General features: G+C 38.7%; 1 protein-coding gene across 2 annotated transcripts in view; it reads left to right on the top strand.

Moving 5' to 3' along the window:
- Positions 1-26,002, top strand: part of LOC122793405 (alcohol dehydrogenase class-3-like) — a 374,659-nt gene that overhangs the window by 169,846 nt on the left and 178,811 nt on the right. For both annotated transcript variants that reach the window (XM_044061382.1, XM_044061381.1), the window contains exons 4-5: positions 643-730; positions 8,000-8,219. In XM_044061382.1, coding sequence (XP_043917317.1) covers positions 643-730; positions 8,000-8,219 — 308 coding nt within the window. The remainder of the gene's footprint in view (positions 1-642; positions 731-7,999; positions 8,220-26,002) is intronic.

Below are 26,002 nucleotides of genomic sequence, written 5' to 3'. Positions count from 1 at the left end.
ATGAGAAGTATTCAAATGCACCAGAAATTGTGATTAATTCTTTATAACCCTTTGACTTGTGCTGGACCCGTAAAATCGTATTTAAAAATTGTACTTCTTTTGATCCACATGTAAATGAATTGTTTGCTGTAAATAGCTCTACATTCCAAGATTCTGAAAAAAAAACATTCCTTCATGCAAGTGTTTAATCTGTTGTGACTTCCAGTCTGACCAACTCTAAGTGATATTCATCCATCACTGATGAAGTGCAACACCATATTTCAGTCCAGAACTGTATCAGAAATGAATAGTGACTGTTAGATACATTTCTGTTTATTTCACGTTTAGGATGTTACATTCTAGTCATTTTTATCATTGGTTTGAACTAATGTGTAGCATGTATATACTTTTGTGTTTTTTGTTTCTTTCATTGTGTTCCTTAACTCTTCTTAAAAATCGTAATGGGGGAAATGCTGGATTCAAAAGTGCTAGTAAAGAAACAGATTTAATCTGCTTATAAATTAACAATTTATAAATTATCGGTTTAATTTGAAATTTTCAGATTTTGATGTTGTCACCCAGCAGCACCTTATTTAAAACTCTTTCTTTCATGTGTGTCTGCTAAAAGATATCCTAACTGGAAATTAAATTTACTACTTCTAGGTGACAAGGTTATTCCTCTTTATGTTTCACAATGCCATGAATGTGAAAACTGCCTGAATCCTAATACAAACATTTGTACAAAAATCAGGTAACTATAATATTTTCAATTAAACAACAGCAGTAAACATGTTGATAGATTTTTCAAGTATTGGTCAGAAGCATAATAAAACAAGTGGAAATAATGTTATTGAGTGTCAGTGTACCTTACATAAACTATCAGGAGTATATAAAATGTGAGGAAGGCAGATTAGAACATACTGGCAATGTTATAGCAAAATATCAACACAAACTACTTTAATTTCTGAGTACACTTTTGTGTTCTTTTCTTGGAAGTATGGTGCTATACCCTAGCATAAAAGCTGACCTGAACATGCCATTTTCCTTAACTTTGTTGTAGCATGTTTTGTAGTTGTGTCAGCAGATTGTGTTCTTGCACATGTGCTAACTGGCAGAGCTGTTAAGTATATGCATTCTCCTTTTCATGTTTCACCACATCTGCATATTGAAAAAGCAACATGAATGTAACATTCAAAATAGGCATTAACATTTCAGAATGTGTTCTTGAGCACTGTACAAGTTACAGAAGCGTTTTTACATGATTGCATAACAATTTCACTATATTATAAAAAGCATACAACACAGGTGTACTACAAATACAAGGTAAATGCATACATTGTAAAATTTTTAACATTGCTGAGTTACAGAAGATTTTATACCCTTTTACATGCAATTTGGGAGATGTCATCATAGAATCATGGGATATACAAAGCTAATCAGTTTAATGACCATGTGTGTCTTGTCAACTAACCAGCTTCAGACTTAACTTCCCTTTTCAAGGAGGGTTAGGCCGGCAAGTCCTCGTGTAAATTTAAGGGTATCCCTCCAGTTATCCAGTTTATATTTAAAGGACAAAAATTAGTCACATTGCTTTTTTTAGTTGGTTCATGCTCGTTTGTTTCATTTTAGTTGTCTTTGCTTTGTTTTAGTTGTCATTATAACTCTACTGTTATATGAATATTCACAAACTTTGAAAGATTTCAGTCACTCCTTCCCAAGAAAAAGTTTTGAGGTCATTCATGAAGTATGTAGTGTTACCCTTACTCATGTCATAGTAAATTGTTTTTCATATGTTTACCTTACAGTCTGTTAGACTGAATTGAATGGAATTATGATCAGAAGAACACAACCAGATGTGTATTCTCTAAGGTATTAATCATGTGCATGATTTTAACCAGTACCAAGTCCAGGAGATTACCACTTCTTGTAGGATTCTGAGCCAGATGTGTCAGCTGATGTAAGTTAACAATATCTAAGAACCTTGCCTCAAAATTAGTTTTGCAATTACCTGTGTTCCAATTTATATCAGGTTAATTAAAATCACCCACTACAGTTGTATGCATTGTGTCCACTATGTCTTCCAGATCCTCTAGGAACCACAACTCTTCACTATTTCCAGAAGGGAATATTTATTATAATCACACTTATCATTTCTAAGTGTTCAACATTTTCTCCAACTAGGAAATTATCAGTTCATGCACTAGCATTAAAACACCTCTGCTCCTTCTATATTGCCTTGGATTACATTAAATTTCAAATGCTTTGAGAATTATGTCACCCAAGTCTCAAGTTTCAGTGACAGCCATTATCTTATCGTTGTTATGTCCGATTAGAAAATCCTAACTCCTCCTTCTTCCTTCTGAGACTTTGTGCACTAATGTATTAAAACTTAACTTCCACTGTATTAGTTAATGTTTCTACTAAGGATGACTTTTGCTTTTGGTCTGAAAGTCCACTAAAAAAATAAGAATTTGTTTTTAGTTTTACTGGAGAGAAAACATTGACCTTTTTCCCTTAAGTGCAGCTTAATATTGTAGATAAAGAAATCTCTAGACAAAATTAACTCCTCCTAGATTGTAATAACGAGGAAGTCTTTCAAATACCCCTGCCTTCTTAACAAATAATTTGGCTTTGCTACAGGAGTACTCAGTTAGTTTTGGACTAGTCTAGGGGGAATTTAGTAGAAAACTAATTTTATGTTTTTTACCAATTTTTAATATGTCAGATGTGGCGTTCTTCATATGTAGCAATGGGACACTAATCAAGTCATTCATGCCCATTAAAATACAAATGTCAGATAAATTATTTGGGTCTGATATCAAATGTCTAAAACATTGCCCTGACTCCACTATTTTTATGCCATTCAAGTTTGAAACTATGACCTTTACTTTATCTATTACTTCAAGCAACCTGTCCTGTAGGGAGAAGTGTGAGTCTACACTTCTGTTTGCCCATTTCTTAGAATTTATGTTCCGATTGGCTCCAAGTGGGCCTACATCATCAGTAGTTTCACTAACAGGGTGACATCTCGTTACATTAGATCTTACCAAACAGTTTGCTGATCCCTCGTTATCTTTTCTCTGTAATTAACTTCTTTGATTCTTTAATTTTGATTTAGTTATTTAACATTAGTTAACCGAGAAAGTCCGACTTGAAATGAAGCCAATTTTCAGTGGGGGCCCAGGGAGAAACAATCTAGGCACATGTCTTTGTAACATGGGAGGAAACCAGAGCACCCAGGGGAAACCCACACAAATACAGGGAGAACATGCAGACTCTGCACAGAAGGCACCCTGGCTGAGAATTGAACCGGAAAAAATCTTGCTGTGAGGTGACAATGCTACCACTGCACCACTGCTCCATCCGATAAGCCATCTTTCTCATTTTTTTCCCTTTTCTTATATATCTTGTCATTAACAATTGTATTACCAAGGTTTGCCATGTGTTTTGTGTAGTTTTATTGTAAGACAGCATGATATTTGTATTAGACCTATCTAAAAACATATTTTCCTCATTATGACCTGCTTTTACTGCGCTACATTCATGTGCCATTGCCAATGTACCAGCAGTGTATAAAACAAGTTTGCTGGTTGCTCATTTTGTACTTGTACAATATAGTATTTTTTTAACTATTAGATGACCTAACCCTATCTTTATAATTGCAGTAGGGTGGAGATTTTGTTTGGTTTCACCATTAACGTTTTTTGTCACAGTATCTACATCATGCATTATTATTTCTTGACTATCAGAAATGTCATCACTAGATTTTTTGTGTGTATCTAAAAGAACCTCGCCATTCTTAGAACTAATAAAGTTTTTTTTTCCTGATGCTAGTGGAATTAACTAGCAATGCTATTTTTCTCCTTCTTAATGTAACCAAGTGTTTCTTGACAGAGATATGTTTCTTCGTAGTATTCTTTGGTGTTTTTACCTTAAGGACGTTTCCCAAGTTTCTTCTTAGTGGGTGTATCTAGTGGTTTGTTTGTTATTTCAATCAGTGGCAACAGATTTAATAAAGACTAACTCACTGTTAATATTGTCTCTAATACTCTTCAGTATTTGATAGAATGCATTCAGCATCCATGACATCATTGTTAAAAGGATACAAAACCTAAACAACATGTCCTACATGGACCAATTCAAATCCCAGCCACTATATATAGTTTCATACAGACTGTATGATATAAAACCATAACCACAATGATAATTGTATGTAATACTTATCTCATTTGTAACTAAAATGCTATTATATCAGTTTTCTGGACATGTGGCAGGCACCTGCATACTTTGCATAACCCCAGTGTTGATTTAATTTCTTCTACGTGTTAATGGTTCCACCAAAGGAGAAGGTGGGAGAAGGTGATTTAAACATAGAAGAATGAATACTGAAACTGGTAAAATGTTTTTTAACAAGAAAAAAAAAAAGCAGGCGGTAACATACCTTTGATTTCATTGACTGATGGACAGAATTATTGTCTAATTGACTTGAGTCAGGTGGGATGTTAAGAATGATCTAACACATTCGGCTATAGAGTTTTTTTTCTGCGGCACACAGCAACCTGATGATTACAATAACTGTTCTGATATTGAAAATAATATCAGAAACAAGATGAGATAAAATGGTGCATCATTAAATAAACATTGACATCAAAGAGCATACAGAAACCTTTTTTGAATAAGCAGTAACACATTGGATAACGATTACTACCTTTCCGCCATACACCTAATACTCAACCCCAACAAGACCAAACTTCTACTATTTACCAACAATAAAATATCTCAACCCCCAAATCCCATTCACCATCTACTCCACTAACAACACCAAAATAGAGCCAGCAGAGCACATCAAACTACTAGGCATCACGATTGATAAATCCCTCAGTTATGACCTGCGCATATCCCAAGCAATCAAGAAGGTCCACTTAAAACTTGGGGCACTCTAGAGATTCAAACAATTTCTCACCCAAACTACAAAAATAGCCATTTCCCAAACCAATCTACTATCTACTCCATTACATGACTCTCCAATTTTCACAAATATAAAGAAAACAAATCTAAATAAACTGGAAACCTGCTACAACAAAATAGCAAGGTTTGCCACCAACCTCCAGTACAGAACACATCATTGTCCAGCTCTTCACAAACTAGACTGGTTGGAACACCCAAACCTATTATGCCTCAAACTACTCACAATTTGTCATTCCATCATCTACCTACCAGATAAAAGTCTAGCCCTTAAAATCTAGTAAAACCCTACTCTAGCAATAGATCCATCTGCTCCACAGACAAACTTCTTCTAGAAGTCTCTAAAGCCAATAATAGTTATGGGGGTGCCTTGTTCTCAAAGCACATCTCCAAAATTTGGAACTTAGTTCTCCAGCCCATTCTTTGCACAGCCACCCCCTCCAAATTCAAAATTCTTCTCTAAGCCCATTTGACTAATAACCAGCTATGTTTCTGCTCGACTCCAGGCTGACCCCTCAGGAATTTTTTGGCACTGTTCATCCTACATTTATTTCTCTCTATTGTCTATATTCCCTGACTCTTTTCATTTGGAGCCTATCTCCAACTAATTACCGTATATTTTTATTCTAATTGTTTAATTTGGTGAGGCCACCACCCCAGCCCTATGTAGAAATGGTTCCCCTTCAGAAGGTCGAATGGCTGAAAATCTCGAAATGCATATGGTCGAGACCATATGTTCTAAATTTCAGAAGCTCGACCTTCTGAATGGTGATCGGCATACAGCGCAGAATGGGAGATTCCTCTTTCTTCACTGTAGTGCAATCTCGGAGTTGGTATAAATAAGTAGCGGGGATGTGGAGGGTGCAGGGGTCTTGCCCCCCTACAGAAACATTGTTTTGTGTTTCGTTGTTTGTTTTTTTTCCCCTTTCAGAAGGTTGAGCTTCTGAAATTCGAGCATATGACTTCGGCCATATGCATTTCGAGATTTCAGCCATTTGATCTTCTGAAGGGGAACCGTAGAAATACATTAATGTTGTAGTTTCTGATGTGTTGCATTCAAGGACCAACAAGTACATAATGTGTAATATGTGTGACTAACCATCCTTATTGCATTATTTGCATTACTGCTGCTTGTTTTTGCTTACTATGTAGCATGTGATTTTTTTACACTCCATGTTCACACTGTTTTACTATGTAACTTGGAGCTTTCCTCCCCAGGCTGCTGCTGAAAACAGGCCTTTTTTGGACTCACTCGGACACTCCAGGTAAACAAATGTAAAATAAATAAATACTTTAGCACAGTACATATGGATGGCATGACATGCCTACAGAATGAAGTAAAAATGAAATGACAACAATTTTTAAACATTTCAGTTTTCATACAAGTGGGACGATACAGCATGGCAGTGCAAGTAACGCCATAATGACTCACTAATGTCAGGTAAAGATAAACTTGTAAAGCACTTATTTAGCAATTGACCTGATTGTTACAGCCCTTACAGGAGTATGTAACAAATGTTACGCACTCCCCTGAGCACTGATATGACTGGGTATTGAGCTAGGAACACTCTTTGCCTCTCAACTGCCCCAACTATTTTGCTGTGTTACTAAGGATTACAGTCAGTCAGGAATATCAGAATTATAGGAGAGTATTCATAGCCCTGCTCTCCATTAATGTGTAGCACTAAACCACAAAGTGTGGTGTTACATCATTATTTAAATAAGGTCAACTGAGCTCTTTTGTACTGACTATGGAAACATACGGGTGTTTTGGTAAAAACTCCTCCCTACAGCAAAAGCATAATATACAAAAGACACACCAAATAAATAATGATAGCACAAGCAAACAAATGAGCCTGAGCAACGAAACCAAACAAGTCAGCATAAAATATAATAAAGTACTTGCTCAGGGTCAAACCCGGCACTATATTCAGATGGAATGTATCGACCGAGGCCAAGTAAATGTTAGAAGTTAGAGTCTATTCAGACCAATCCACTCATAGGACAACCACAATGATGCAGGCAGCGTGGTGCATACAAAAGCACAAACAGGAACACAAGCAGAACTTCAAAAATGAAATGAATAATCCAAGTTGGTAATCTAAAAAGTTGCTTCCAAATTAATATCAAGTACTAGGTATCTCTTCAGACCAAGTAAAATACAGCCTTCAAAAAATCTTGGTATCATTCAGTACATCAAAGATAACAAGTCCTTTATTAACATATGTTTGGTAAGCGCTTTCGCCAAGCGGTTTTTTCAAACCATTAGAAACACAGCAATGATAAAATACACCTTTTATATAAGTTAAACATAATTGATTAATAAAGGTGTTCAATAACCAATTGACTACATAAAGAATTCATAGCCCTGCTCTCCATTAATGTGTAGCACTAAACCACAAAGTGTGGTGTTACATCATTATTTAAATAAGGTCAACTGAGCTTTTTTGTACCGACTATGGAAACATACAGGTGTTTTGGTAAAAACTCCTCCCTACAGCAAAAGCATAAGATACTTAAGACATAAGCATTGGGGGAGAGCTGTTATGAGAATCTATGTCTCAAACACATAATAAGCTGGTTATGATCAGAGACCCAGTCATAATTCTCTATACAATACACTGAAGGTTTCCAAATCACATGTATGTGTGAAGGGCTGCTGCATTTATGCAACTGAAATATAAAGAGAAGTGCATAATTTGTTTTCTTATAGTGTATGTGCATTTTTGCAAGGACTCTAGCAAAAATTGTATCATGCCTTAGAAGAGCTGAGATACTAATTCAGGTAGAGCCATGTGGATACAAAGTTATTTATTAAAAGGAATTGTTTTCAAAAGTGAGTGCTGATTGGTCCACATTAAGAAAAATATAATTAATGCTTCCATTTGATTATATTCTTGCATGTTTACATAGGCAATGTTTTAGTGTCTTTAGTGTTAACACTTTACAGTCTATACAATACAAAATAGTATTGTGATGAGGTGGAATGAAACAGTTGATACTTTCAGCTAGAAACTATTTTATGAATTAAATTGTCTGATGTCTTTTTTCACAGAGCTACGCAACAGCAGGGGCTAATGCCTGACATGACGAGTCGATTCACCTGCAAGGGGAAGCAGGTGTTTCATTTCTTGGGATGCAGTACCTTTGCAGAGTACACAGTCTGTGCTGATATATCTGTTGCTAAAATTGATGATAATGCCCCCTTAGACAAAGTGTGCTTGATTGGCTGTGCTATTCCTACTGGTTATGGTGCTGCGATCAATACTGCTGAAGTAAGTACTTCTCTATATTTGTTCCATGCAAATATGAGGTAATTTATAAATTATTTCACAACTAAATTTGACATCTGTTTAACAAAAGTAGGAATGAAACTTTCTTTTTTACTCCTTGTTGTCCTTGAGTTTGGGTTAGCATTCTGTTGTTAATCCTTGCACAAAACTGACTTTGAAGTCTCCAAAACCTGCCCATATTATCTTGATCAACTCTAGTTGTTAAAATCTGGCTTTAAAGGCTAGAAAAATAAATGTCTTATTTTTGGGTCTGATCCCAAACTCAAAAGATTAGATTCTCCATTCAGTACAGAATTCTGAAATGATGCATTATGTGACTGTACCTGTCGGCATAGTCACAGATGATCCCTGTGATGGCAGTTGAGTGGCTTAAGTAAAAGAATTCCATGCATAGGTCTCAACCTCTAAAGTGGCCAATGTGGAACACAGACCCTAACAATGTGTGACAAATGGTCAAAATGTGGAACACCCTATTTTTGCACTGCGCGAAAACGCACCATTGCCATGGAGCTTGGTAGAACTAACATTCAATACCACACTTCTCAGATCCAAAAACCTTTAATCTGCAATACCATAACCACACCATAAGTAAATGAAACAGCACTTAGATAATGTAGTAAATGTGATTTTTATGTTTGTAAACAGACATATTGCAATTCACACAAAGTTTAGACCAAGTTAAACATCCTATTCCTATCATATGTCACTCTGATGTAGACTTACTGTAATACTGTATGCTGCTGTGGCTTTCTTGGCAGCCTAACACATGTAGTAAATGTGATTTTTATTTTTGTAAACAAACATATTGCAATTCACACAAAGTTTAGACCAAGTTAAACATCCTATCATACATCTGATGTAGACTTACTGTAGTACTGTATGCTGCTGTGGCTTTCTTGGCAGCCTAACACATGTAGTAAATGTGATTTTTATTTTTGTAAACAGACATATTGCAATTCACACAAAGTTTAGACCAAGTTAAACATCCTATCATACATCTGATGTAGACTTATTGTATGCTGCTGTGGCTTTCTTGGCAGCCTCTAAAACCGGTTTTGGCAGCTTAATATCACAGACATCCAGTTCTTCATTCATTTTAATTGCCAACAAAGAGTTCAGTGTTTTTACACTCAGAGACTGACGCAGTTCAGTTTTCACTTTCCACACCATACTAAATGCCCTTTCCGCTTGTGCATTAGAGTGTGGCAAGCAAAGTAGGCTCATCATCAGCTGCTTAAAGAGTGGCAGTTTCCCTTCAGTGCAAAGGTCCCTCAGAAGGTGTGCCCAGTACTGTGACACACATGAGTGGGGCCCATCTACTGGGCCTGTCAGATTCCCAGTGTCCTCGATCTGATATTGGGTGAACTCATTGATTAGTTGTTCGGCCTCAACATCATTTTCACATACACCCAGACGGAAGCCCACATCTCTGACAAGCCCTGAAGAAATGTCCAATTTTTTGGCTGGATTAATAAGTAATGCAGCGTCTTTCAGTAAGTGATCCTGCATGGGAAACTTTTTCAGCATTTTCTGCAGCACTGCAGCATAAAAAGCTGCAATTTTTTTATAAAAGTTAAATTCAATGACTGTGCCAGCAATATCCTCCTTATGGCTGTTCATGTACTGCTTGACTTCATAGCCAATACGAAGTTCACCATTTGGTAGAACACAGCTACTGTCAGTCAACACTGACACATCACTGTGTTTGATTAGTCTGACAGCAGATGCAGGTCTGAGGAGTCTGCCAGCATACTGCTGCAGGAGTTTATGCACAGTGGCATGCAGTGTCAGCAGCTGACTTTCTCTGCTCTGAAGCTGTATGTTGAACTCCAGTAAGGGTTCCAGTGCATACTTAAGGAACATAAAAATCATATGCACTTCATGACTCTGCAAGTTTTAGAAATTAAGTCAATCTTAGCAGACCTTGGCTCTGCAGACAGAAAATATGAATTTAGAGCTGGCCACATGTCCAGGGTTCTGTTAATAACCTTACCAAGACTGAGCCATCTAGTAGGTGCATGTCTAATGATCTTGAGGGGTCAGTATCTGTGAACAAAGCAAATTCCTGAAGTTTTTGTTGTCTTTGTGCACTGGAACTGAAATGGCAATACAGATCTGATACAAGTTCTTCAACTGGTGAATGTAGTGCTTTTACAGCAGCCTTATTACAGAGATCTGCCAAGTGGCAGAGACACCCCATGTTTACAATTGTGGGCTTCACCTCCTTTAAACGAGACAGCACAGAATTGTGTTTTCCAATCATTGAGGCAGCATTGTCTGAAGAAAAGCCCACAATGTTGGAAACTGGAATGTTAAATTTTGTCAGGCTGGACATTAAAGAATCAAACATTGTTTGTCCAGTTCCGGACACACATTCTGGCATATCAAGGAACCTTGTCACATTTTTGCTTGCCTTTTCATCAAGGTAACCAACAAGGATGACTAACAGTTTGTCATCTCCCATGTCTGTGCTTTGGTCCATATAGACACAGAATGGTGTTTTCTGGCAGGCTGCTGCAGCATCATTCTGGTAATGAGGCCCCAGCACATCCCGTGCAATGCATGCTGCCTTTGTCGCTCCACATGTCATTTTACGAAGAACATCTTGATCCTCTCCACACTTCTTCATAAATTTCAGGATGTGTTCTCCTGCTGCAAATGATAAGTTGTGTTTAGCAAGGAGAGACACAAAACCAACCTCTGCCTCAACCACCTTTGTACTTGCTAAACTCTGTGATCCAAAGAAATCCACCATAGATCTTCCAGCTGCATGCTTGCAATTCTGCCTATGTTTCTCACTGTTGGCATGTCATTGCAGGTCATGTCGGCCCCCATGATGGATTGTGAAATCTGTGTTACAAGTCTTGCAGAAGGCAAATTTCACTCCGCGCCTACTCATAGAAAGCCAGTCAAAGGCACTTGCCCAGCTTGGCTGAAAAATTGTGTATCTTCTCTTCTTTGGGGTGTGAGCTGTATCTACATCCCTGTCCTCACTGCAGTCTGGGTAGTCTGTACCTAGCAGGTTTGCAAAACAGTGGTGTTAGACAATGAAACAAATGGGACTAAGTGCAGAAAGGAAAATTAGAAGATGTCCTCAACAGCAAAGATACACGACAATAGGGCCATAACCTACCCATATCACTGGAAGTTTCCTGACTTTGCACCCTCTTCTCTTGCTCATCTCTGCTCCTTTTGTTTACTATAAAGGCTTGCATGCTTCACTTCCTTGCCTCAATGACACTTTCAATCCTCTGGTGCTCACTTGCCCACCTATCTTTATCCAAAAACAAAGTCAATTAGTTTCAGAGACATACGAGGATGACAAGCAGCAAAAACATACAAACTTTAAAAACTGCTCAATAAACTTAGAAAGTTGCTACAAGGACCTGTCATTGCATACAGCCCCCCCCCCCAAAAAAAAATATATAAAATAGACATTGGGGACAAGCAGCAGACCTGTCTTTGCATACAGTTTCTCCAAAAAAAGGCAATTACTTTGAGACGTACTAGTGGACAAGCAGCAGAAACATGCAAACATTTTAAAATATTGCTCTTATAAACCTAGAAAGGGCAATTACTTTCAGAGACATCCTAGGGTGACAAGCAACAGAAACATACAAACACTTTAGTTGATCTTAAAGCCGTACTTCTCAGATAATGGACTGCCATCATGTTGATTTTTCCAGTGTGATTCCTTTAGCAAAAAAGTATGCAGTGGCAAGCAGTATTTTGTTTCATCCAATTAAATGGTTGTAATATCTGTAAAGTTATACAGGGTGATATTGCTATAACCTGCCACTGCTGCCAGCATGTTTAGTTTTTAATTTAAGACGTAAGCTTTCAATATCTTACTTTGTCTGCTGTGTCCACAAATAGCATAGAGGAAACAGTGTGGGTACTGTTATAAGTGTACAGTATTCCTCTTGCTTTGCCTGCTAAGATAATGTTCTCTAATGTGCTGGGTATTCTGATGTGTGGTCAGTGGTCTCACCTTCGATAACCACATCGCCACAACAGTCAGGAAATCCTTCTATGTGGCACACCTCATCACTAAGGGCTTTTCATCCAGAAAAAAGGAGGTCATTGTCCCACTGTACTCATCCCTCATTAGACCCATTATCGAATACAACGCCCCATCTGGTATGTACCTCTGAAGACATTTGCAACAACTGGAAAGGCCACAGAAATACCTCACTAAAAGAATCACAGGCCTAAAGCAGATGCCCTACTACACTGACCGAAAAACTCCAGCTATACTCTTGTCGCATATAGTCTACTCAGAGGCGATCTCTGCTTAACATACAAGGCCATGTCAAACCCAAAGCTGTTGGACATGCCACACTTAAAGAAATCCCAATCCCTCAGAGCCACACGCTCCAGGGATCTAAATCTTGTCATCACAATAAACAAAACATGCTGGAGGGATAGGTTCCTGACCCAGAGACTCCCCTGACTCTGGAATAGATTACCCATACATGTCAAGCAGAGTGCCTCTTTGGTCCTCTTCAAAAGGAATTGTTACGGCTAGGCTTGTATATGCCTTAGGGCTGGTAGCCTAGTACCAACCTATGAAACTATGGATTTTGTGACTAGACACAGCTTACCTAAAACTTTTCATTCTACAAATCATGATGGACATGGTATTATACCAATACCACATAATTAACACTGAAGTATGGATGGATTTGCTGCCTAAAATGTGTAGATAAGGAAATCCATGCATAACCCATACCCTTTTACATGCTAAAGATGTAAATATTTCATTACTGAGGTGGGACAGCACAAAGATTTAAAAGCATTTGTATTTACTTTTGTAAAACAGGTAGAGTTCACATTAATGTGTGCACAGCACATATCTGTCACTAGTGTGTATAAATGCTAAGATAAGTGTAGACTATGACTGTCCACATTTTCCTGACCTCTTTTAAATGTTGAGAGTATACTGCTAATTTCTGCTATATAAGATTTTATGTACACACACTCGCATATATATTCAATCAAAATATTTCTATACATCTGCAGTGCTCTTAAACACACACATTGTTCTTGGCTACATAGAATTCCTTCATGTAACATTAAGATTTATAAAAAAATCTTCCTTGTTACTAAACTAACTGTATGAACTTAGATGCCACTTTTTGAAAGAGCCTAGAAGCACAAGAAAGTTAAGTGACTTGCTTAAGGTAATTCAAAAAGCTGCAACTGGCAGAAAAAAGTATGGTAATCTATATATGAAAATAAAAGCATATTATATATGGAGTGAGAGTCACACATACTGCTAATTCTCAATCTATTTAAGTAATGTGTCCATAATGACCACTGAGCATCCCAGCAATATGCCTATAATGACCAACGCGCAACCCGTGATATATCAGCAATGTGCCCATTAGGACCACTGAGCAACCTGTATATCAGCAATCTGTTCACAATGACCATTGAGCACTCCATACATCAAAAATGTGTCTAATGGCCACTGGGCACCCCATATATTAGCAATATATTCATAATGACCTAACACCACCACAGACACAGTTTTCAGTCTAGTGTATGATGGAACTGGCTAGTGGCTACGTTTTCTCATTCTCTCTAATTCTCTCATAGTACTACCTCTGCATTGTTTAAGGTCCTCCCTTCACTAATCATTATGAAATTAATACATCTAGAACAGGTTTTATCAGTAACATGTCAGTCTGATCTATCCCTGCCATATATTTAGCAAGACAAGAGTTAAGAATGCCCTACCTGAAAATCCCCAAGACAGAATTCATCCATTTAGCCCATAACAAAACAACTTTCTCTTTAAGTATGATGAAAGAAAAGGACATAAAAAAGATTAAATAATTTAATAGAGACTCACTGCCAGCCATACCATCCTATGTGCCTAAGTGAAAAAAATGTCACCCCCCCGTCATAAAAAAGGGGTAGAAGGTAGACATAAGTAAAATAAAGCAAAATGCCAGCACCTGCTATGATCACATGCTCTTACCCTTGTGCCAACAAACAAAAATCAGTTTCTCAATAAGCAAGCTGTTTAGAACCAGTTAGGGAAGTATAACAGTGAACGTTGTTTCTGGTCACTAACCACCAAGTATATTTACACACACAAACACAAGAATCTTAACATTTTTTTCCAAAAAAAGAAATGAAATAAAATGTTAGCAACTACTACCTAAAACTTCTTACCTCATTGCCAGCAAACAAAAAAGCAGTCTTTCACTACACAAACTGTTTTGAATCATTTATGGGAAGGAAAGGACAAAAGTTTTCTTCTTGCCACTAACTGCCTGATGTAGGTACACACCCCAAACCTTTTGGCAGCTGTTTTTAGTAGAGACAGGAACAAAAAGTAAATTTAAGCAAAATGGCAGCACCTAATACCTTCACATGTCTTACCTCAATGCCAGGGGAAAAAAAGAAAAGCCTTTCACTGCTATTTTATATCCCTTGGCGGGTAGTGAAAGGTTGAACTTTGCTTTTAGCCAGTAGCCACCAGGTGTAAGTATACACTCATATCTGAGCTTCTTTTAGTAAAGAAAGAAGTAAGAGGTGTGACTGAGGAAGCGTGTGGTAATTGCCCATACTGCCATCTCTTTTCTTACCTCAGTACCTGCAGATAAAATATAAAAAGGAAACCCTTCCCTAAGCAAGCTGCTGTACACCATTTCCAGAAAGAAGATTGAACTTTGCTTCAAGCCAATAACCAGCAAATATAAGTACATACCCCCCAAGCTTCATGTTCTTTTCTGTTAAGAAACAAAAGTAAATTAAACCTAAATGGCAGCACTTGCTACCGTCGCATTTCTTACCTCAGTCAGTACCAGCAAACAAAAGAAAAGCAATTTTTCACTGTTGTTTTGTATCCTTTGGGGAAAGAACGAACTGAACTTTGCATTCTGGTTACTGACTTGCAAGCACAGATACGCAAGTTTCTTTTAGTTAAATGGAAATAAGTAAAATATAACACAATACAACACCAACTACCTTCATATTTCTTACCTCAACAAGAAAAAAAAAACAGAAAAGCAAATTCCTAAGTAAGCTGTTTTGAATCTTTTGGGGGGAGGGCAGGATTGAACTTTGCTTTTATCTTGTAATCACTGACTATAGGTACACACCATCCAATGTTCTTGTAAGCTTCTTTTAATTTAAAATAAAGCAAAATGCCAACACCTATTGGCTATTGGTGCCCATGGAAAACAGCCCAAAACTAAACTTAATCCGCCACTGGCCAGATGCATTTTCTATGAATGCGGGTTTCAATGTAGTTTGATTGAATGTGAGTTTCAAGGGCAAAGAAGTTTACTGTTGTTCATGCCAAGTCTGTTTTCATTATGAGACTGTATTGTTTTGTTTAGGAAATGGCTGTCAGTGTTTGTGTTATAAAATTTGAAATAAAAGTTGTAAATTAAATCCAAATATCTGTAATCATTGTAGAAGTAAAGAAGAAAACACTATACCCACTGACAGGTTTGAACAGTGTTTATGGTAGCTGGGGAAAATAGCCAAGTAATGGGACACTGGAATGGCTGCCAGGAGGGTGGGTGCGGCAAGTGGGTGCCTGACCCATTACCCTGCCAAGGACCTCATTTGACCATGGTCCAACTCTGGGTGAATGTGAATGGGATATGCCTAACCTGCATTATAATTACTGGCATACATAATCAATCAGCCAACTTTCTTATTTCTATTTTCATTTATTCTTTTTCTGACAACACTTAAATTGCAAATTTTCATTTATTCTTTCTCTGACAACACTTAAATTTCAAGTTATTGCTGTATGTACTGGTATTGCAAACATTCAAGTGCCATAGTGGTTGGATTACTAAACTGCTGACATGATTCAGGAAGCTAGCCTGTTACTGGTTCAGTACTGTGCTGTATTTGAGCAAATAAGAGAGTGAAAATTGAAGTCATTATCCTCAAAGCAAAGCAGAGGACAAGAAGCCGCTGTTGAAGACTTGACTGCAAAATTAGAGTAATGGGTATAAAGTGGAGTAGTCAGCATACATTTTGTTAGTTTGCTGCAGTCTGTCAGAAAACTGATAAGAGCAGAGTGAAGCCAGAAAACAAGGAAGTTAATAATGAAAATTACTGAATAAAATAAGCAGAGTGGAGCTCCTTGTGTCAGGGGGCTCAGGGCAAAGTCATATTTGTCCCTCCCGTAATCCTCTCCTATAGCTCACACATAACAGGCAGGGTAGTTAGAGGAATCCATAATCAGAATGCTTGTCTCCCTAATAAATTAAAATACCTGAGCTATAAGGCATGCCACAGACAGCATGCCTTCACCCTTACCTTATTCGGATCTGGACTGACTGGATTCTCTCTGCAACTGGCTAGCACCACTCCTTCCTTTAATCCGACCGACATAGTAGTATGATCGACTCAACTAACTGTTCGACGACTCCAACACAAGTACACAACAACGATCAAAATGGCAGCACAGCAAAGCAAAATTCCCTCCTGAGTCCAGACTCCTGGAAGCCCTTTTCAAGCATTAATTTGGCGCGAAAAGGCTTCCAGGACATGATTGGTCTGCATTTGGCTCCCGTTCTCTGCATATTCTCTACTTGATTGACTCGTAGGCCGAGTTTGCGATTGGCTGTAAATGCGGTCTACGAGCCAATCAAATTAAAAACTGCAGAGCACAGCCAACTATGCATTGGTTTGTATACCGCAATGCCAATTGGCAGTAATTGCGGTACACAAACCAATCAAAAGCCTTGTAGCGGAGTCACAGCTGTTCAATGCGGAACAGCGGAACAGTGGCTTCGCTCTTCATTAAATGCGGTGCGTTCCGCATAATCCGGAGCACTTGGATGCTCTGATTCCATGTCAGGGTGAGTTTTACCACAATGCATTATATTGTGTGAGCTGGTGATACACTTTTTGGGGTTTTCCCTCTTTCTTCATTGTGGTGCAACCATGGAGTAGATATATATAATTTGGAGAGTGTCATGGGCTTGCCTCCCCTGCAAAAAAAAAAAAATTTTTTTTTTTTTTAGATTTTTTTAGGTTGAAAAAATTATTGTCAATGACTCACAAGTAAACTGTCAATCTCTCAAGACATCATGGTGCTCTTCAGAGGTCTTTTTCAGATTAGATCTTTCTTTATCATTGCCCACCATTTTAGTTACTACAAATCTTGACTTAGCATATGAGTAATATCATCTTCCTCACTTAGGAAGACTTGCCATCAATACAATTGTTGCACTTCTACATGTTTTCTGTAGCCAACCACACCATCTAAGATTTGGACAATGAGATACTCCAACTAACATTGTTTATCTGTTTAGTCGTTGTTATTTCACTGTCTCACTCAGGATAATTTAAAATGTTTTTCCCCACATTAGATCAAAACAGACTTGCACTTTGTACAAAGGTAAATATGATGTTTGCAATTCAGAGACAAAGAATATCTGGAATTGAATAATTTAATAAGATCTAATGATCAAAACCTAATAGAACTGCATAAACGTATCCGTCCCTCAAGCAAAAATCTCCTATCCTTCACCCTTGCGCGTCAATGGAACTCCCTACCTCCATCCATCCGTACCACCACAAACATCTCTTCCTTTAAAAACTCACTCCACTCACACCTAATTCTCAATGGAAATGCTCCTGCTCCCTCCCCTCTTAATCTCTTCTCCTCTCTTCATCTCACTCTTCTCGGATTCCATACATGGTTTTAGCAGGAACCGATCCATGTGTAAACAACTACTCGTGATTTACAATGCTGATACTTTTTATCTCAGAAATTGTATCTGTTAAATGAAATATTTTATCTGTAATTAGTATAACCTAAACTTTGATTGTCATTTTTCCTTTAGAAATTGTATGTTTAAATGCAATTTTTTTACTAGTACTTTTGTACCTACTATAACAAAAGCTTCAATTGTAATTTTGTTGTAATTATTGTTTTGTTTTTGGAGCTTTTCTCCCCAGGACTCCATTGAAAACAGGTTCTTCAAGGCCCAATGGACTATCCTGGTAAACCAATGGCAAATAAAATAAATAAATAAATAAATAATTTACAATATGAAGGGTGCCTTATGCCATTTTTTACAATACTTTAAACAAGTGTATACAAATACATTTTATGTTATTACAGCTTATGCCTTAGCACAATCCAGGAAGCTATCAGGAGGTATACTATAAGGAAACATGCAGTACACCTTGGCACAATCCAGGAAGCTAATGGGTGTATACTATAAGCAAATATGCAGTACACCTTGGCACAATCCAGGGAGCTATTAGGGGTATACTATAGGGAAACATGTGGTACACCTTGGCACAATCCAGGAAGCTATCAGGGGGTATACTATAAGGAAATATGCAGTACACCTTGGCACAACCCAGGAAGCTATAAATCTCAAAGAGCAGTCAGATAGCCATTTCCACTGCAAACCACAATGTTTTCTCACATAGACACAGCACCAGCAACCACAATGTAAAATAGGCTTAAATCTATCCTTTCGGTGTTGAAGGACTTCATCTTGTATAAGTGTCTCAGGGTGCACTCTTTCTAAAAACATAGATTTTAACAAAGCATTCTCATTAATAAAATCATTCTCATCAGACGTCATCCTACTTCCCTGAACGTATTGACCCTTTACAATACTTTTCTTTTGGGAAAATGAATGGGCGCTTTGAAGTGTAAAAATGAGTTACAATGCATGTCTTTCCTATGGACCTTAGATACAAACTTGTTATTGTCTTTCATAATGGTAACATCAAGATAATTAATACTTTCGTATCCAGTTATATAAGTGAATTTCAAAAAGTCAGTACTATTCGATACGTAGTCAAAAAATTCATTCTCTACATTTTACATCTAGTTTTTACATCGATTCCTCACAAGGATGGTTTAGATTTTTTTGAAGAAATCGTAAGAAAGGACAAAAAATTTAGAGAGAAAGAAATGTATGTGTTTTTAGCATTAATGGAAATGGTTCTCGACAATAACTTTATATATTTCAAGGGCAAATTTTTCTGCCAAACTAAGGGAGTTGCCATGGGAGCTATGTATACCCCTACATATGCCAATATGGTACTCTCATGGTGGGAGGAGAAATTTGTGTTCAGTTCTAGATTTAGAGAATGTTGGGTGCTTTAAAAATGTTTTTTGGATGATATTTGTCTTTATGGATAGAAAGTGAAGAAAGATTTATAGAATTTTTTGACTACATATCGAATAGTACTGACTTTTTGAAATTCACTTATAAATTGGATATGAAAGTATTGATTATCTTGATGTTATCATTATGAAAGACAATATCAAGTTTGTATCTAAGGTACACAGGAAAGACATGCATTGTAACTCATTTTTATCCTTTCAAAGCACCCATCCATTTTCCCAAAAGAAAAGTATTTTAAAGGGTCAATACATTCGGGGAAGTAGGATGACGTCCGAGGAGAATGATTTTATTAATGAGAGTGCTTTGTTAAAATCTATGTTTTTAGAAAGAGGGTACCCTGAGACACATGAAAGAAACACAAGATGAAGTCTTTCAACACCGAAAGGGTAGATTTAAGCCTATTTTAGAATTTTATATTGTGGTAGCTGGTGCTGTGTCTATGTGAATAAACATTGTGGTTTACAGTGGAAATGACTATCCGAGTGCTTTTTGAGATTTATTGGTTACTGTTTGGGCACTTTTCCTCCTTTGTACTGGTTACAGTCCAGGAAGTTATTGGGGGTATACAATAAGGAAACATGCAGTACACCTTGGCACAAGAAAGGAAGCTATCGGGAGTATACTATAAGGAAACATGCAGTACACCTTGGCACAATCCAGGAAGCTATTGGGGGTATACTATAAGGAAACATGCAGTACACCTTGGCACAATCCAGGAAGCTATTGGGGGTATACTATAAGGAAACATGCAGTATACCTTGATACAATCCAGGAAGCTATCAGGGGTATACTATAAGGAAACATGCAGTACTCCTTGGCACAATCCAGGAAGGTATTTGGGATATACAATAAGAAAACATGTAGTACACCTTGGCACAAGAAAGGAAGCCATTAGGGGGTATAATATGAGGAAACATGCCGCATTGGTAGTATGGACAGTTCTGTAGTATGTCATAAGTGATGGTTTAATAAAGATGTTTACTGTGTAAAAAAAGGGGGCAGGAATTGAATAATTTATGTAATGTTGCTTAGATTATATGATTGTTCTCTGTTGCATACCGCTTTCTCAGAGGCGATCTCTGTCTAACGTACAGAGCCATGTCCAACCCAGAATTGTTGAACATGCTCCATCTTAGCAAGATCAAATCTACTCGAGCTACACGCTCTAGGGATATAAACCTCAACACAACAATGAATAGAACATGCTGGAGGGATAGATTCCCTTCGCAGAGACTTCCCTCACTATGGAACAGGGTCCCGATCTACATAAGACAGAGCCCCTCACTATCACACTTCAAGAGGAACCTTGATGAGTGGATGGGTAACAAAGTTCACACCGGGGATCACACCAACAGCACTACTAGATAGAGGCCAAGGGTACTAGCTGCTAGTACAAGGGTCTAGGGAACTACTAAAGGGGCGGTGAATACCACACAACGTGGCTGGGCTAATATATGCCTTCGGGCAGATAGCCCAGTACCAATCTATGAACCTATGAACCTATATAGCAATATATGTGAAGTATGCAGTTTGTTAACGTTAATTTGTTAATACAGTTTGATTACTTTTGTATAAATGTAAATTTGCCTATGTCACAAGTGATAATTCAAAAAAGGTGTTTTAAAAGTTATATCAGTTTTGGAGTATTAAGTTTTATTTAGTTTATACTAACATACAATTACAGAAAGGATTGGACACACATATACACAAAGATAACAGTATGCAGTATTTCTGAATAGTTTTTATTTGATAAAGATGCATTTGATATAGTGGAAAGTGCTGCCTCATGAAATATGTTCTGTATTTCAATACCCAAATCAGGACTGTATACCTGTCGAGCCTTTTAAACATGTTTTGAAGCAACAGTTTTGGTCCAAATTTGCAAAAAAAAGAAAAGAAGCAGAAACTCCTATCCAGTGGCTTAGTTCAAAACTACAGGAGTAGATTTATTTAATTTTTTTTTTGCATCATGCTATTATAGGTTATGGCTGACATGAGCTAAATATGCAAATACACAAAAATATATATTGTGAAAAAATGTAATAACAGTGGACTAAATTGATTACTAATAAACTCAAATTCCTAACACAGAAGGACTGGGCAGGGTTGTTGAAATGTTTGACTCAACAGGATTAGGGCCTCCTCACAAGTGGAAAGTTTCCTGTTTTGTTGTAATGCCCAAGTTCAAAGACTAGGGGGCTGGTTTACAGTAAATAAACTTACACCTCATACATGAAAAGCTAATTCAATGCTATTTAGTAGATTTCAGCATCTTAAGAATGCAGCCAGCATCACAATCTATGATCCCACTGATTCTTCCTCAGCATTAACCTATTCAAGCTATACTTGGGACAAATTCAGCCCTGTATTTTCTTCACTCCCGAGACAGAAGTAATAGCCATCAAGGTATTGATTCAGCTAAAAGCATATAATTAAATATCCAACTTATTGACTTTAGAAGCCAGACGAGCTATGGCAGCCAGTGGATTGCTTCCCAGGTTAGACTATGCACTATCCATCATTTCTTAGCTCTCTCCCCAAAACACTTTCCAGACATCTTTTACTCCAGACCACAGAAAATAAAACCATCAGATTTATTCTTCTGTCCAGCAAAAGGGAACATTACCATGGTCTACAAATGTCATTGGCTGCCAGTGTCAGCTAGAGTCATATTACTCAAATACCCTTATCTACAAATTACTACATAACAACTACTGTGTCCATCTCTCTTAGACATAGATTATGTGAAAGGGAACAAATGTATTCTCTTAGAGGATTTAAACCTATATCTCTAAGGACACTCCCATACAAACTAGTTGTTACTGGAAAAGCCTTCCCAAAGGCAAAACCTAACTTGATGGAATGCCATTTGTGAAGGCAAAGGAATGGCATTTTAAAAATAAACATAATTAAATAATTACAAAAAAGAATTAGTATAAAATAAATACATCAACCCCGGAATTCATGAAGCTTGTGCCATGTGTAGGCGTAGCGTAGGTGGTATAACGCCAAATATGGCCGCCGAGCGATTCAGGTACGATCCAATTCCACATGCACTACCAGAATATCTGCGCAGCTCTCAGCTCATGTATGCTAATCACCCCATGCGCAGTACTGCAGCATGCAAATAAAGGTACATAGCGATTCATGAAGTGGTGCAGGCGTAGCGTAAGCATACAGAAATGTAAACCAAAAGAAACGGTTTACATTTTTCCAAACAGAACATCGGAGCCATGAAAACGGACCAAACTTACGTATTACAAAGTTAACATATGCCAATGGCTAAATAAACAGCCAATGGCATAACAAAGCATGCACAACACATAAAAAATAACATTTAATATCATGGCCACAGTAATGCAAAGTACAACCGCAGGGCATGTGTGCGCAAATGGGAACACAAGGAGAATATATACAGATGTCCTAAATTGCAATGTAATACAAATCATGATTTCACCATAATAGTCAATGGTATGCATGCTACACCACAACCAAGCTGCAAGGGTTGCTAAGGGTTTGTGACAGTGTTCGGCGCGGTAACTATGAATTAGTAGTCAATGCCATGCAAATGAGGCAAGTAATACTGAATCTCAAACGTCCCACCGGCCTAAGGATGATGCAGCATACTGTGCAGCACTACAACACCGAGGAGTGGTCTGGAGGTATACATGACATCAGCAGTGGGGTGTGCCACTGTAGCTGTAAGCACATTGGAGCAATGCAAATCCGGGTTGCCCATTGCTAAGCAAAGCCGCAGGATAGGGGTGTGGATGTAGGTATTGCTTTGCTTAGCTGAGAGCACACATGGTGCCCAAAAGCGCATGTGTACGTGGATGACAACGTGCCCAAAACCCGGTAAACGGACGCACATGCCGCACATCACAGCTCAAACAGGAAGTTTACAGGAAGACAATAAGGAAATGCCGCAGTAGGGTAATTGGAGTACAACTGAGTAATTAACACCTATTAACTCACAGTGGGCCATTGACGGCAGCTAACAAGGCTGCTAGTAGCAACCTGCAGAACAGGATAGGGGAGGTGTCGGATTGCAAAGAAAAGAGAACTGTCACCGCAGAGCAAAGCAAACCTGTAGTAGATTGGCTATAGAACACATTTCGCAACCAAATCCTGGTCTGGGAAAGTACAAAACAAAAAAGCAGGCTGCTGGATGCATGCCCGACAATGGGAGGGGAATTGTTAAGAAAAGTGAAGGCAAAGACAAGAGGTGATCTATGGCAGCTAAATGTAATTCAACACCAAAGGCACCACAATAGCAGTACCTGTGGTAAAACACATAAGATATCCTGCAGCTCTTATTGTACATACACACCCTATGACATCATCAGTGTTCAAAGCACAATAGTATAAAGTGTGAAGGCACCTCACACACACCCATGTATTCCCAAACACTGCACCATCGGTGTAAACAGACGGGGAACTTTTACAATGTACTTGTTGGGAGCTGCCATAGCTGTGATTCATCACCATGTGTTGGAGACTAAAGGTGGTGTGGAGGTTGATGCTGACAACCACCTCAGGCCACGGAGGAGGAGAAGAGTGTTCAGACCAAGGGTAACCTACCAGGGGCTACATTATCTGAAGATAGTAGAGCATTACAGGGTGGACAGGGACATCATACAACAAATTGTTGAGCTGTGCCGGCCACACCTCAGATCCAGGAACAACAGAGGGGAATCCATCCCAGTGGACACGAAGGTATGTATAAGCTTGAGAATACTAGCCACAGGTACCTTTCAAAGGCCAACTGGAGATATCATGGGGATCTCACAGGCATCAGCATCCAGGGTACTCCATCAGTTCCTGGATGCCATGTTATCACATGCCAATGAGCATATATACTCCCCCCGAACGCAGGAGGAGTTGGCCAGCAATATGCGTCTCTTCCACCATGTGGCAGACTACCCAGAGGTACTGGGTGCAATAGACTGCACGCACATACATATCGAGTCACCATCCGGTGAGCATGGTAGGCGCTACATAAACCGCAAGGGATACCACTCCGACTGCCAGATTATGTGCAATGCCCAGGGCATTATCACGGATGTGTGTGCTGGCAGCCCTGGAAGCTACCACGACTCCCACATCTGGCATGCCTCACAGCTGTATCAGGTATTTGTCAGGGGGGAACATCCCATATGGCCACCTTGTGGGGGATGCTTTCTATGCACTGGAGCCATGGATAATGACTCCCATCAGAAATTCACACACATCCATGCAAGAATGCCATAATGAGGCACACGCACAAACCAGAATCATCATAGAGCATGTGTTTGGGATGCTAAAATCACGGTTCTGTTGCTTGGACATATCTGGTGGAGCCTTGCAGTTCTCTCCAGGCACGTGTGCCCACATCATCATAGTATGTGCCATGCTACATAATATGATCCTGCGAAAACAGCTGTGGCAGGGACATAATGGTGAAGGCCCTCACAGCCCACCGCACTTGCCAAGGGCATCACAGGCACAGAGGGATTCAGACCACGAACACCCTGTGCCAACCCCAATAGGCAGACGGAGGTGTGCCCAATATGCCCATGCCTTGGCAAAGAGGGAACGTATAGCACATACACTGACAGTGTAGGCCCCTACAGACTGACACACTTCTCCACCTGCACACACAGTAAAATGGATGTCACACACAAACGACCACCTGTAAATTGTTATGTATAGGTGGTCTACTGTGTGAATCCTACATAGGCAGCTCTCAACTATTGCACACACAACAACTATTGAAACTAGGTAAGTCAACACCTGAACAGTAAACGAAGCTAACAGCATGTGTTGATACTATATGTATAGGTTCCTAGGTACATCGGTAGGTACATGACTGATTGTCAGAGGCCATTCATCAGCCTCGGCAAAATGTGTCTGCTGTCGCCACCCCATCGATTAACTAACTGTCCCTCTGTGGAGCAGAGGCAATTGCGGGATCCATGTGTTTAACCACTGTTCCCCACCCACTCTGCAAGGATTCCCTGGTGTGTTAATGAGGGGCTCCATATAATGTAATCAGGGATGTAGTTCCAAAGCATGGGGAGTACCCATGACAGGTATCCATCACCCCAGCATTCTCCAGTTATGGTTGTGGCAAGGTATAGCACATTACAGTGTGTGGCTCACTGTGACATGGATTCCATAGCTGGAGCACATCCATTAAACATTACTTGGAAATACCATTAATAGGTATCATTCATATGTAAACTAACTGAGTTACACATTTGTTTGCAGGAACAGCCGTACTACAGTCCACATACAAAACACCATAACACTTGTACATATCCCAGATGCCCAAGTGGCAAAGCCACTGACTGTGTCGTGCATGTTCCCGGTTCCACTACCTGCAAGGGCCGTTACATAATTCCGATGGCACAAATAATGGATGTTGGATGCAGGTCATTAGAGCATGTTTAAGCACATGTTAGCAGGTTTATGCTCCGGCAAGTGACAGTAAGCATCGTTTAAACATGACTACATGGATATGCGCAAAACAGGTCTAAGCTTTGCTGAATATCATGCAGATCATGGTCAAAGATGGCCAGAACAGGTGAAATCTGCATTATTCAGCCTTGTACTAATAGTGCCTGCTCTGAGAGGTAAAACGACAAC

This window comes from Protopterus annectens, chromosome 2.part0, assembly GCF_019279795.1.
Source record: "Protopterus annectens isolate FY-2018-M chromosome 2.part0, PAN1.0, whole genome shotgun sequence".
NCBI classification, from domain to species: Eukaryota; Metazoa; Chordata; order Ceratodontiformes; family Protopteridae; genus Protopterus; species Protopterus annectens.
This window is presented reverse-complemented; position numbering and strand designations above follow the sequence as displayed.